This window comes from Salvelinus fontinalis, chromosome 39, assembly GCF_029448725.1.
Source record: "Salvelinus fontinalis isolate EN_2023a chromosome 39, ASM2944872v1, whole genome shotgun sequence".
NCBI classification, from domain to species: Eukaryota; Metazoa; Chordata; class Actinopteri; order Salmoniformes; family Salmonidae; genus Salvelinus; species Salvelinus fontinalis.
In genome coordinates, this window is record NC_074703.1 from 6,425,451 (window position 1) to 6,440,651 (window position 15,201).

A 15,201-nucleotide genomic window follows, 5' to 3' on the forward strand; every position below is an offset into this window, starting at 1 on the left:
TGCAGCTCTTCAAAATATGACAATATGTTGACACACACACACACACACACACACAAATACAACTCTGAACACAGAACGTAGACAAATCCATGTGAAAGCAAACTAATGAGGACTTTTTTGGGGGGCAATCCCAATTTCTGCCAGGGCTTGAGCTACTGACGAATCAGACTAAGATCAAAAGGGGATTATGATAAAGCGCCTGACTCTGAACACACCATGGTGTAAATATTTAACAGGGTATGACTGAGTCAGGAGACACTACCATTAGGAGTGGTAGGGTAGGTATATGGAATAGGGGAACATTACATAGTTATTATCTATTGTGTAACATCATACCTTTGAAGGAGCGAATGATCTCCATTGAGGGTTAGCGTTGTGGCTTAGTCCACCTTTAAAACTGTTCATCAACATTGACTGGGATATAAGGTATCTGAGCTATAGCCCTTTTCCATGGGAAAACGTTTAGCTAAAGTTCAAGACTGAAAGGCAATATGGGTAGGAAGTGGAGGCCAAGAAAAAACAAACAAGAGCTGAAAAAAAGTCATCAAAATGTCAGAGATATAGCTAGTAGCCCAAATATTATATATATATATATATATATATATATATATATATCACACACACACACACACAAAATGGTGTCTTCAAAGTGATAAACTATTCAGAGTAACATGAAAGTGTCTCCTGCCCCCTGTAGAGAGAGGAAATAGAGTGGTCTAGTTCTCAGTGTGGCTCCATCTCAATGTGAATCTGTGTTTCCCAGGTTACGTGAGTTCAGCAGCCAATGAGGAAGTGCTTTGATGCACTCTCTTCCTCCTGTCCGTGTGGTTGAACTCACTATGTGAGGACCGGAGGAGCCATTTCCAGTCCAACAACAGCAGTTCAAACACAGCATCAAAAACTGTCTGGTAATGTAGAAATTAGGATCCTGTTCAAGGTGAATTTCATGCTGAATGCCATGTTGCATCGACACTGATAAGACTCTACAGATTGAGGGACGGTTTCCCGGACACATATTAAACCTAGTCCTGGACTGAAAAACATCTTCAATGGAAATTCTCTATTTATTAGGTTTTTAGTCCAGAACAAGGTTTATCTGGGTTTGGGAAACCTGCCCTGATTGTTTTAAGAACTACAAACTCAAACCCTTTCAGAAGAGGTTGTATTTCAGTTTTTTTCTATACTTCCATACTTGTTCCAATGAGAACAGAAATAATTTGTTATCACTTCAGCTAAACAGTTTAAACAGAGGTATCCTAACATTTACTAAATTAATTTGTGTGTGATATTTGTTTATATGTTGCTTGTTGTGATGAAATGCAAGGCTTGATTTTGTTTACACTGTGTGCATACTTTAAGTGAACATTTTGCCTGACAAGGAAATGGTTTGAACTCAAATAAATGTTGTGGTTTAGCCACAGTGAAAACTTTGAATTATAATTTACAAAACACTGAAGTGATTTCAAGGACCAATTCAGAGCGAAATATGCTAAATAAAATACATAACAAAGAAATCAATGGACATGTCCAATTCATTTGATTCATTCTACGTTTTAATTCCATTCCAGTACAGCAGAGTGACTGCCCTGAGTTGACAGAAATCGAGCATTTTAGCATCTCATCTTCAATCATGGGAAGGGGCCTACAGGTGCGCATCAAGGTCAACAGCGACCTCTACTGCCAGTGCTCTGAAAATCTTTTTTTACTAGGCCACAACCTTTCCTACTGTAGGCTAACTAGTCTGGCTAACACCTAACTTTCAAAATCCTCCTGCTTCAGAATCTGGAATGGCTCGTTCATGTTGTCGGCACAATGCGTCGATAATGAAGGGGGCTGTGCTGACTTGTTGGTTCTCCTCCTCGTCTTTCTCACTCAAACACCCACACCCCCCGAGCGCCGCCCTATTCCGACACCACCGCAATAGCCTATTACACAATCCATCGTGATAGAAATTATTTACATTGAGAATGGACCACTGTTTAAAACAGTGAATAGAAATTGCATTAATTTGAATGCAAAATGTCCTATTCAACCTATTCCAATGACAGGCTTACAGTTCATATTGCACATGGCAACTCATTGTAGGTCACTCGGTCTCCATCTTTATTTCAATAGTACTGAATTAAGTACTCTGGATATATCTGATTGGGATCAAATATGACAAAAATTCTGGGATACATGACATTGTCCACACAACTGTCATGGAAGTTAATAGCACTTTTGTCATCAGGCTTGAGGAAATCTGTCTTTCCCAGTGTACTTTTCCCAACTATCACCTTGCACAGAAACATTGTTTTGGTCTTTTGGCTACTGAAGCCTTGTGGTGCCTCACCAAACAGAGGTACTGGATCAGTGTTCCATGGACTGTACTTATCTGCATATGAGGCAAATCTTGCAAAGTAGGTTCCTACATAAAAGGAAGAAGAGGGGTAATAATGGGGTTACTGTACCAGAGAGATTATACCTGCTGTCATACATACTATATTCATTTATAGCCTGTTTCATCATCACTTACCTTTTCCAAGAATATGGCCGTTGATACCAGCTAACCTGTTGTCAAAATTGTATGTACAAATTGAGTGTACGTTGTTGATTTTTGTTCCATGAAACAGCTTCTCCTCCTTGACCTCTGTAACACCTTGAATCCTTCCCAACTGAATCTTTTTCCTTTAAAAAGAGAATCACCATGGTTGTCAAAAAAGGCCTTCCTGCTCCACTCATCTCTACATATCTCCCCTCACAGTCCCGTTAGTTTGGCTGCTCAGCCTACCTAAATTATCCCTCACCCATCATAGAACTGCCATTCGCAACCAATGTGAGCGCTTGGAAATGAGCATCTGGACACTGCACCCACCCACTCAGGTCAGAGTGTTGTCGTAGTCCGAAGGGAGAAGACGCATGTTTCTGACGACTTTTAGTTGTCGACAGTAACACGAGTGTCGGAATGTTGTGCGTGTATCAAAATGCAGAGAGTTTATTAGGGGTTTTACATGCTGTGTAATTTAAACTTTTTTATTTAACCTTCTTTTAAATAGGCAAGTCAGTTAAGAACAACTTCTTATTTACATTGACGGCCTAACCCGGCCAAACACTAACCCGGATGCCGCTGGGACAATTGTGCGCCACCCTATGGGACTCCCAATCACAGCCAATTGTGATACAGCCTGGAATCGAACTATGGTCTGTAGTGACGCCTCTAGCACTGAGACGCAGTGCCTTAGACCGCTGTGCCACTCGGGAGCCCGAAAAATAATGGTTAATTACCACTAATTACTTACTGTTACTTTGATAGCTTTCGGACATATGTTCTTGATAAGGAAATCTTTTTTGATAACAGACTGTCTGTCTGAGCCAGATTCGGAGCGACCTTGGCTGGGACACTGAGAACTTCCCAGTCCCAGGTCTCTCCCTATCTTAGGGGAGGGCAGGGAGACGCTATTCTCACGGACTCCCCTAAACTCTATTGGCGGGCGGATTTGATGGTTTGTGTGGAAGTATGTGTGTCACTATAAATTGAAGGTCTTTGTACTGTGCACGTCAGAACGATCCGTGAATAAACGTTTAACTTTTGTAGACTGGGCCTCTGTCTGTTTTATTTCTATCAGTATCATACAAATCCTGATTGCGCAGACTGAGTAAACAAATTGAATTGGTTAATGAACAGGATAACTAAATTCTCTTATCAGTTCTACTGCATGGCTCTTACTATTCTTTAATGTTCAAGTTGCCAATACTGCTTTGCCTATTGTTTATCATATGTAGTATTATTCCATACAGCCATAAGTGTTATGGCATTGGTTGCACAAGTACTTTTGCAGAAGTGGTTTAATTGTTGTATTGGTAAACAGTCTTTTGCATGCACACGCTACAACAGTGTTTTCCATAGTGGCTTCAACATCATGTTCTAACCGGACAGCACTATAGAGGACAGAACCAAACCAATCAGAAGTATATAGCGGGTGAGGGCATTCACAGCTGACCGCTCAGACGGGTGAGGGCATTCACAGCTGACCGCTCAGACGGGTGAGGGCATTCACAGCTGACCGCTCAGACGGGTGAGGGCATTCACAGCTGACCGCTCAGACGGGTGAGGGCATTCACAGCTGACCGCACAGACGGGTGAGGGCATTCACAGCTGACCGCTCAGACGGGTGAGGGCATACCAGCCAACCGTTTTCACGTGGTCCTTCTAGCCGGATTTAGTGACCAACAGTTTTTTTACATGGTCCGTCATTTTTCCGGATTTAGCGACCAATAGTTTTTACAATCAATACAATACAATACCAATAGTGATAGAATACCACCAAATTAGATAGGAAATGTATACTGTACTACATCCATCTATTTCTGGAGAAATATTAATAATATTATGATGCTGATGATGTAAATTAGAAATCCTCTTACCTACAGTAAAATTCCCAGAGGTCCAGGTTCTGTATTCTACAGATGGATTTGATGTGTCTGTCTAGTTCCCCCTCCTTTAAGCAGCCTGCCACATAATTATATTCAGCTGTGTCTCTCTTCAGACAGAACACCTATGGGTTAATGATGGAAATGAAATCATACTCAGATTACAAACAAACTCAGGATAAATGATAAGTAAACAAACATGTTATATTATTGCAGAATAATCGACTAAGGTTTGAATATATACTAGATACTACTTCTAACATCTGATGTGATTGAGTTAGCAACAACTTGGCCTGTAGATGATCCAATGTTCCACTGGACATATATTGCTTTGTGTTCCCAAATCAATAAAAAAGAGATTACAAAAACTGATATGTAGAACATTTGTTTTATAACTTTATTTTCCTCTGCACCTGATAGGGGTATTTGGTGTCCACTGCTTCCCAGTGTGTGGGCACTGAACCAACACAAGAGCATCTAAAAGAGAAACAAAATAAACTACTTCATGTTAAAAGAAACCAAGCCACCAGTGAGTTGGTTTCACTTTCATTTCTCAGTAAGTGAGAGTATGTGTTGCCTAAAGGTGGAGCAATACATTTCAGAGACATCTGGATCAATTCCATATCTTATTGAACCCCAGTGATCACAATTGACAAATCTAAAGTTTCACCTTGCACTATTCCCAGTTTTGTGAGTCTTGTTGGATCGTTTGATTCGTCTCTGCTTCCTTGTTTTGATTTCAGTCAGAACCATCTCTGGAAATCAAAGAGTCCGTGCTATCAGTTCACAACATAAAACCTTTGATGTGAAAATAACTTCAAAACAATTACAAACAAATACTGTATGATATTATTGTGGATACAGGTTGATAGAAGGAATCAAGTAAATACCAGCAAAATCCAGCTTGTTGATGCCTCTGGATGTGGATATCTGTAACACTCCTTTTGGATTTCTTGTGTAATACCTTTCAATGTCCTCACTGGTCAGAGAATTTCTTTCCATTTGATCATTCTGAAAGAAAAATACAATTTATAAGACAAAGCAGTCTCAAACATGTAAGAGATGGACCACTGGGCACAGACGTCAATTCAACGTCTATTCCAAGTTGGTTCAACATCATTTCATTGAAATTATGTGGAAACAATTTGGACTCGACCAGTGTGTGCCCAGTGGGGGGGGGGGGGGGGGGGGGTTGTGGAGATTAACTCTAGACTGACAAAAGAGACAGTTACCTCAAACATGTGCCACGTTCCCCTTTCATCCAGGTAGAACCAAAGCCATGGATTTGTTTTGTAATCTGTCATAACAGGCATGTCTGAGGTGTCCATGTCCTCAACTTCTGAACTGCTTTCTGATTGAGTCCACATCTACATCAGGACAGCAAACACACATCTTATTTACTGAAACACCACTTCAATTTGGCTTGATAAAATACTAGGGAAAATTTTACTTTACCTTCTCCTGAGGTTTTCTTTTGTAGTAAAGGTGAATGGTACTGTAGCTATCCAAGATTAGCCTGCCACTCCTGACCTGGTTCAGCACTGCTTGAAAATGCTGTAGTAAAATCACCAGTCAAACCACACCCTCTTAAAGGAGGACGTCCTTGTCTGAAAGTCTGGTGTATGACGCTCACCTGTGGATTAAAATAAATCCGCTTTTTAGATGGAACGTCTGAGTCACCAATAAAGTTGATGTCAGACTTGTTTTGCAAATACAGTTGAAGTCGAAGGTTTACATACACCTTAGCCAAATACATTTAAACTTAGTTTCACAATTCTTGACAGTTAATCCTAGTAAAAATTCCCTATCTTAGGTCAGTTAGGATCAACACTTTAATTTTAAGAATGTGAAATTTCAGAATAGAGAGAATGATTTATTTCATCACATTCCCAGTGGGTCAGAAGTTTACATACACTCAATTAGTATTTGGTAGCATTGCCTTTAAATTGTTTAACTTGGGTCAAACGTGTCGGGTAGCCTTCCACAAGCTTCCCACGCTAAGTTAGATTATTTTGGCCCATTCCTCCTGACAGAGCTAGTGTAACGGAGTCAGGTTTGTAGGCCACCTTGCTTGCACACACTTTCAGTTCTGCCCACAAATGTTCTATATGATTGAGGTCTTTGATGGCTACTCCAAAACCTTGACTTTGTTGTCTTTAAGCCATTTTTCCACAACTTTGGAAGTATGTTAGGGGTCATTGTCCATTTGGAAGAGCCATTTGCAACCAAGCTTTAACTTCCTGACTGATGTCTTGAGATGTTGCTTCAATATATCCACATAGTTGTCCTTCTTCATGATGCCATCTATTTTGTGAAGTGCACCAGTCCCTCCTGCAGCAAAGCACCCACACAACAAATGATGCTGCCACCCACGTGTGTCACAGTTGGGATGGTGTTCTTCTGCTTGCAAGCATCCCACTTTTTCCTCCAAAAATAATGATGGTCATTATGGCCAAACAGTTCTATTTTTGTTTCATCAGACCAGAGGACATTTCTCCAAAAAGTACGATATTTGTCCCCATGTGCAGTTCCAAACCGTAGTCTGGCTTTTTTATGGTGGTTTTGGAGCAGTGCCTTCTTCCTTGCTGAGCGGCCTTTCAGGTTATGTCGATATAGGACTTGTTTTACTGTGGATATAGATACTTTTGTACCTGTTTCCTCCAGCATCTTCACAAGGTCCTTTGCTGTTGTTCTGTTTTTTTGCACATTTCGCACCAAAGTACGTTCATCTCTAGGAGACAGAACGCGTCTCCTTCCTGAGCGGTATGACGGCTGCGTGGTCCCATGGTGTTTATACTTGCATACTATTGTTTGTACAGATGACCGTGGTACCTTCAGGCATTTGGAAATTACTCCCAAGGATGAACCAGACTTAAGGAGGTCTACAATTATTTTTCTGAGGTCTTGGTTGATTTCCTTTGATTTTCCCATGATGTCAAGCAAAGAGGCTCTGAGTTTGAAGGTAGGCCTTGAAATACATCCACAGGTACACCTCCAATTGACTCAAATGATGTCAATTAGCCTATCAGAAGCTTCTAAAGCCATGACATCCTTTTCTGGAATGTTCCAAGATGTTTAAAGGCACAGTCAACTTAGTGTATGTAAACTTCTGACCCACTGGAATTTTGATACAGTGAATTACAAGTGAACTAATCTGTCTGTAAACAATTGTTGGAAAAATGACCTGTGTCATGCACAAAGTAGATGTCCTAACCGACTTGCCAAAACTATAGTTTGCTAACAAGAAATTTGTGGTGTGGTTGAAAAACAAGTTTTAATGACTCCAACCTAAGTGTATGTAAACTTCTGACTTCAACTGTATGCCATACAAAACGTAGGTCATTTCTTCATTTTGTTGTCACTGGTCCATGATGTTCCAGTCAAGACTGGAGGAACTCACTCATTCTGCTAGTTATGATTTTTTTTAAATGTGTGTATTTCCTCCTTACCCTAACGGATTGTATTCTTGAAATCTCCTGACGACTGTATAATCCTCACTAAGAAAAGACAATTGTTCAACCCCCCGCCCCTCCAAAAAAATAACAAAGACTAACTCACAATGACTTCATATGAAATGTACTAAGTTATGAGGCATGGTTATATCATCTCTGAGGGGATATCAGTCAATCCCATGCCTCAACAACATTTGAAAGTCAAATACGATTGAACAGAAATGTATGGTGTAATCTTGTGTTGTACTGCCGCCATGTGGCCAATTAGATGCACTCAGCATTTAATTTCCCTCCATTGTTTCCCTATCACTTAACCTTCAATGATCCTTGGTAGTATTTGCAGGAAATAGATAGATAGATGAAATAATGCACACCTTGCATTCAACATGACTAGCGCCGGTAAACATACACGTATAACATTTTAGTTTATTTACAGTGTATTACAACAGTAGGCCTAAATCAAGCCCATATCAAGTTTATACATCAAAGCAGAGGACATGAAGTACTGACCAACATTACATGATTTTAAATGAACACGAAAATACTGTCATTATGACATAGTTTGACACCCTCTCATTAAGAGGAAAGACAATTTTAATTCAGCTCAAGAAAATATTCATGGGGGTATTTCCTTCTTGAACAATGTACAATGTGCAGAATGAGGGAGGTAGATTGTTTAAGGGGTAAGAGAGTGCTTATCATGCATATATCAACTACATACATTACACATATACAGGTAGCCTACTGCATTGTCAGATCATGGTACCAATAGCGGTGAAGGAGAAAGCAGTAGATTTTAAGACATATTGGCCTTTAAAAGCCATCTTGGCCGAAGGTCTTGGCCTCAATTAACTCAGGCAATCAATCACTTGACTTGCACAAACGGTCCCCAAAGAGATTCATCCGGTTTCTTAGCTTAGCAACACTAGCTAGGCCTATATCCTAGCTTTCATTTAGAAAATGCATCTGCTACAGTACAGTACACAGAGACGAGCTGACTATAAGCCTCATGCATGATATGATGTGATAGTACAACTGCAGTGTTTGCATTGTCTGTTTAGTTAGAATTGGAGCAACTCTGTGTGAAATCTATCTAGTTTTCCTAGAAATCCAATTTCTTTGGTAACTATATTTGTTATATATACAGTACCAGTCAAAGTTTAGATACACCTACTCATTCAAGGGTTTTTCTTTATTTTTACTATTTTCTACATTGTAGAATAATAGTGAAGACCTCAAAACTATGAAATAACACATATGGAATGATCCAGCAACCAAATAAGTGTTAAACAAATCAAAATATATTTTATTATTGAGATTCTTCAAAGTAGCCACCCTTTGCCTTGATGACAGCTTTGCACACTCTTGGCAATCTCAACCAGTTTCATGAGGTTGTCACCTGGAATGCATTTCAATGAACAGGTGTGCCTTGTTAAAAGTTAATTTGTGGAATTTCATTCCTTCTTAACGCATGAGACAGTTGTGTTGTGACAAGTCCATATTATGGAATAAACAGCTCAAATAAGCAAAGAGAAACGATAGTCCATCATTACTTTAAGACATGAAGAACTTTGAAAGTTTCTTCAAGTGCAGTCTCAAAAACTATCAAGCGCTATGAAGAAACTGGCTCTCATGAGGACCGCCACAGGAATGGAAGACCCAGAGTTACCTCTGCTGCAGAAGATAAGTTCATTAGAGTTACCAGCCTCAGAAATTGCAGCCCAAATAAATGCCTCAGAGTTCAAGTAACAGACACATCTCAACATCAACTTTTCAGAGACTCAGATCTTCATGGTTGAATTTCAGCAACAAAAAAACACTACTAAAGGACACCAATAAGAAGAAGAGACTTGCTTGGGCCAAGAAACACACACAATGGACATTAGACCGGTGGAAATCTGTCCTTTGGTCTGATGAGTCCACATTTGAGATTTTTTGTTACAACCGCTGTGTCTTTGTGAGACGCAGAGTAGGTGAACGGATGATCTCCGCATGTGTGGTTCCCACCGTGAAGCATGGAGGAGGAGGTGTGATGGTGTGGGGGTGCTTTGCTGGTGACACTGTCTGTGATTTATTTAGAATTCAAGGCACACTTAACCAGCATGGCTACCACAGCATTCTGCAGCGATACGCCATCCCATCTGGTTTGCGCTTAGTGGGACGATCATTTGTTTTTTAACAGGACAATGACTGTATAAGGGCGATTTGACCAAGAAGGAGAGTGATAGAGTCCTGAAGCAGATAACCTGGCCTCCACAATCCCCCGACCTCAGCCCAATTGAGATGGTTTGGGATGAGTTGGACCGCAGAGTAAAGGAAAATCAGCCAACAAGTGCTCAGCATATGTGGGAACTCCTTCAAGACTGTTGGAAAATGATTCCTCATGAAGCTGGTTGAGAGAATGCCAAGAGAGTGCAAAGCTGTCATCAAGGCAAAGGGTGGCTACTTAAACAAATCTAAATATATTTTAGATTCTTCTAACACTTTTTTTTGTTACTACATGATTCCATATGTGTTATTTCATAGTTTTGATGTCTTCACTATTATTCTACAATGTAGAAAATATTACAAGAGCAGATTACTGTACAGTTACAATGAATATATCCCTTATACACAGTACCAGTCAAAAGTTTGGATACACCTACTTATTCAATGTCTATCTATGATATCAGGTCCTTGTATACAGGAGTAGGGCAAGTCAAATATTTGTTTACTTTATGTTGGCGACTTCACTTGTAATAGTGAGTTATTGCATCCTGGTCACCAAAGTAGTTATTCAGTCTACATCCTCATTAGAAGTGTGTTGCACTTTTTAGCTTTGCTTGACTATGGTCATGTTGGACCCAAACAGTCAAAGGAAAAGAAAAAAGGAATACCTGCACACTGTTAGAACGCTCCCGAAACATATTCACAACGTTTCGACAACACAGGGTGATCCTGCCAAAGATCCTCTGTGGCAGGTTGAAACATTGCTAATCCATTTCGGGAACACTCCAACAGTGTGCAGTTACTTTTCAGTTTTTTCAAATACGCCACCTCTCGCCCTGACCGACCCACAAGTCTCTAAACACAGTAAATAGACAAACCACTCTTTACGAACTCTACAGCTTTTATAGAAACATAGTCTTCTTGTATGGTCTTCCCTGTTCTGCCATAGTAATCCATTAAGGCACTTCTTATGATCCAAGTCCCAGTCAGGCCTTGAATCAAACAGCGGGAAGTCAACATGGCCGTCCATTGAGTCCCTCCTCTCTCGACCTCTCCCCTGATGTTTCTGAATCTCAATCCCGTCCTGGTAAAAAAAAATCTGCCCCATGTACATTGTGTGATAACGTCCCTGATCACCCCATAGGCGTCAGTAGAACTCAATGAGATACTCTGGGTAAATCTGGTTGCAGTCGAAGATGACGTAGATCTTTGGGTTGGCGAGGTCGTCCACACAGCTGTCGAAGAAGTTGCTGTAGCTCATGTCCTTGGATGGCGGTCGGCAGAACAGCGGATTGCCTAACGTGGACTCGCCGACCAGCACTCTGGCCAGGAACATGGTCTTATATGGAGGCTCGCTTGAAAATATCGGCGGGGCTAGTCCGTGCTTCTGCAAGGCAAAGTTATGTTTCCCCGTCGTAAGGCAGAATTTGCTAGAATACTTGGCGTCTCGGGCGAAATAACTCCCTGAGAAATGATGGGAAGGACAGTATTAGAATGCTATGTTTGAACAGTTGAAATTACTGCTGCAAAATTCTAGGAACTTTGCCAAAATTCCCAGGTTTTCCAGAAATCAAAGTTGGAAGATTCTCGGAATCAGGCAGGAAATCCAGGAATACTATAACCGGGATTTCTGGAAAACCGTGAAATTGTGAGAAAGTTACGATTTCATGACAACACAAGTGGAATCTACCTCTGCCATAGACGTCCCCGTGGCTCCCAGTTAGCCGCCAGTCAAAGTTATATGTGCATATAGCCTGCACGTTGCTGTGGCCTGTGCCATGAAATAACATTTTCTCCTCAATGTCCACAACTCGCTTTATCTTCCGCAATTGTTGTTTTTTCCTTTAGAAATTGGAGTAAAAACACAAAAGCATTGATCAGTCTCAGCATTTAGGTTAATTATGTTTTCCAACCAAAAGATCTCGAAAAAGGTCTATCTATCTAATTCAAATCATTCCAAACTGGGATTCTAGGTGCTATCATCAAAATAATTTAGATACTCAACTATACTAGCATCATTATAATACCTCCACACACACACACACACACACACACACACACACACACACACACACACACACACACACACACACACACACACACACACACACACACACACACACACACACCTCTACCTGCAAAAGAACTCCCACAGATCCAGGTTCTGTATCCTCTGAATAGATTTGATAGGGTGACACATGGTCCTTTCATAGAGTCTGACCACTTCCTTGAATTCATAAGTATCTCTGGCCAATGAGACAAGCTGAAAAATAAAGATCCTATTAAATTACTGGTATTCTAATTCCTAATTCTACAAGGTGAATGAGTATAGTCAATCAGACATGGGTATACTGCAAATCAATGACACACAGTGTTTTAGTTATAAAGAAACAAACTGGCTAAAGAGAGTCATGGAGTAGGTAGATACATTGATTAAACTTTACTTAAAGGTCCAATAAAGCTGTTTTTATCTCAATATCAAATCACATTTTATGGGAAACAAATAAGTACCTTACTGTGGATTTTCTCTCTACTAAAATGGTCAAAAATGAACAAAAATAGCTTCTTAGCAAAGAGCAATTTCTCAAGCAAGGATTTTGCTAGGAATGTCTGGAAGTGGTCTGAGTACAGAGGGGAAAACTGAAAACTAGCTGCTATCGGCAGAGATATTTGGAACTCTCTTTCTTATTGGTCTATTAACACATTTTTCACCTGGTGACGTCAGCAGGCAGGCCAAAACTCCATCCCACCAAAACAGGCAGAAATTGCAGGCGGTCTTTTCAAACAGCTCTTACACTAAAAGGGCATTATCATAATTTTACAGTATTATTCCAACCTCATAGCGTTGAAATATATACCAAATACAGAAAAACATGTTTTCGACTGGACTTGGCCTTTAAAGGTAGTCAGCAATGCACAAAGTAAATAGCAATATCGGGCCGATTTCCACAACAACTAAGAGCATTGAAGTGCAAGGCGAAACCTCTCCACTGTTGTCTCGCAGCTATCACGTTGTAGAAGATTGATGTGTCGCCCTGCACATGTGCAGATACACTGTGATACTCTGTCAGTGCATCATCTTGCACCGCGCTCATCTGCGGTGCTACTCGTGGCAACGTCATGTCTCTGAATATCAGTTGAACACTGACAGGTATAATGCATTATAAGACTTGTCATAAGCATTTATTACTCTACTTTTACAGGTAACACGACTAGGTCTTGAGCAGGTAACACGACTAGGTCTTGAGCAGGTAACACGACTAGGTCTTGAGCAGGTAACACGACTAGGTCTTGAGCAGGTAACACGACTAGGTCTTGAGGAGGTAACACGACTAGGTCTTGAGCAGGTAACACGACTAGGTCTTGAGCAGGTAACATGCTGGTCAGGAGTTACCTGTATTTCTACCCCTGCCCCATTCAGATAATAACCTGAACCGGCAAAAGTCGGGTAAAGCTCTCTGTCTGAAAGAGGTAGATACACAGCATATTGTCCACACACATCCTTTTCCCCTTACCTGATAAGGCTCGTCTGTATTTATTCTCTCCCAGTGGCAGGGCACCGGCAGGGCCAGATTATCACAAATGAACCTGGGCGAGGGTGACAGATTCATATACACAATTCAGACACATACTGTAGAGGTCAGGCCTGGGTCCAACTGCTCGGTGGTTATTATGTCAATGCCCTTAGTTACACATCCTTTTATTTTCACCCAAAATGTAGCACAACATGCATACGGTTTAACCATAGAACAGGTGACGCTTCTAACCCCACAATAGACTAAAGTTAGCTCCGGGAAGTAAGCTCCAGGAAGTGAAACTGACCACAGAGCCAATGGAGAGCACTCAGAACTCTGTATTTCTTAGTTATACAGTTACAGGCCTGTGGGCTACCTGCATGTCTGAGTTATACAGCTACATGCCCGTGGGTGACCCCATTGGTACAGCTCAGACTCACCTAAAGCCAGTGGCAGAGTGGAACGCCCGTTTGATTGGCCGTTGTTTCCCGGTTGTGACATTGATCTGCTTCATGACTGGTTGTGAAACAAAGACAAACAAAGATCAGGGAATTAGAGACAGACTCCAACATATCCAATGATTGTCAATGATACTGTATAGATGTGTGCCAGTACTGTACTGTTCTTGGTACCTGAGAAGTCCAGTCTGTAGGTGTACTTGGCGGTGTAAAACTCCATGACACCGTGTTGATTCCTGCTGTAATTCTGTTCTATCTGCTCACTGGTCACAGAGCATGCAGCACTTGGATCAATCTGCCACAACCAGAAAAAATTGCAAATGAGACTGGGATGGGTAGAGTGAGTGAGGGGATGGGTGGATGGATGCAGTAAACATGGATGGATGGATGCAGTAAAAATGTATGGATGGAATAATTAAGGAATGGATCGATAGATCAAGTGAGAGGATAGATGGATGAGGAATGCATAGGTGGTGATATGTCCTGTACCTCAAACATGTGCCACACTCCACATTCAGCTAGGTAATACCAGCACCAGACAGCCTCTGACGTGTCCATCTCCTCCACCATCTCTGAGGACTCCTCCTCAGGTGCCCTTATGGCAAACATGCCTGGACCTGGGAAGAGCAGTATACAATGTCATTGTATTGGCTTATAGTGGATAAGGAGTATGCTAGGTTTATCTTCAGCATGACATTTCTTATTTTTAAATATCTGTTCTCATATTTCTCGGTAATTTGTTTGCATCTATGAACAATACCTATGTGAACTGCACCAATATGTTTCCAACAACAGCATTAGGTTCTTCCTGGTTGGCAGAAGAACTGTCTGCCGACATGTCATCAGCTTGTTGCAAATTCTCTGCACCCCGAAGTGGATGTGTGTCTACATGTCAAATAGACGAACACAATTCACTAAGCTGCTATCAAACACCAGCAATATGTTTATCACATCGGGTATATAGTCTATATGAAATATAACTAGCTACTAGCATGAAATATAGCAGGCTATCTTACCGGTTTATCGAGCGATTAGCCTGCCCCAGTCCTAGCTACTGCGTTTAATAACCTCTTCTAGAATTGGCAATCATATATTCCAGCTAACCACATTTCGCCCCGTGCTGCAAAATCGTATTTAGCACCCAGCATCGAAGATCTT

The 15,201-nt window shown here is 41.0% G+C and overlaps 2 protein-coding genes across 3 annotated transcripts; both read right to left on the reverse strand.

Moving 5' to 3' along the window:
* Positions 1–1,531: 1,531 nt before the first annotated feature.
* On the reverse strand, positions 1,532–6,051 carry LOC129838845 (protein mono-ADP-ribosyltransferase PARP11-like). The gene is made up of 8 exons (XM_055906068.1): positions 5,866–6,051; positions 5,643–5,777; positions 5,301–5,421; positions 5,081–5,165; positions 4,824–4,887; positions 4,405–4,535; positions 2,516–2,667; positions 1,532–2,407 (listed from the first exon to the last, which is right to left on the reverse strand). Exons 2-8 carry the CDS (start codon positions 5,775–5,777, stop codon positions 2,109–2,111), a joined length of 987 nt encoding a protein of 328 aa, XP_055762043.1. The 5' UTR covers positions 5,866–6,051; the 3' UTR covers positions 1,532–2,108.
* Positions 6,052–8,270: 2,219 nt separating this feature from the next.
* LOC129838547 (protein mono-ADP-ribosyltransferase PARP11-like) lies at positions 8,271–15,195 on the reverse strand. Of its 2 annotated transcripts, XM_055905599.1 has the most exons (9): positions 15,060–15,195; positions 14,804–14,928; positions 14,533–14,660; positions 14,218–14,338; positions 14,026–14,101; positions 13,586–13,658; positions 12,206–12,333; positions 11,761–11,912; positions 8,271–11,534 (listed from the first exon to the last, which is right to left on the reverse strand). In XM_055905599.1, exons 3-9 carry the CDS (start codon positions 14,650–14,652, stop codon positions 11,218–11,220), a joined length of 987 nt encoding a protein of 328 aa, XP_055761574.1. In that variant the 5' UTR covers positions 14,653–14,660; positions 14,804–14,928; positions 15,060–15,195; the 3' UTR covers positions 8,271–11,217. The 2 variants fall into 2 exon arrangements, with proteins under 2 accessions (XP_055761574.1, XP_055761575.1); XM_055905600.1 differs by lacking the exon at positions 14,804–14,928.
* Positions 15,196–15,201: the final 6 nt, after the last annotated feature.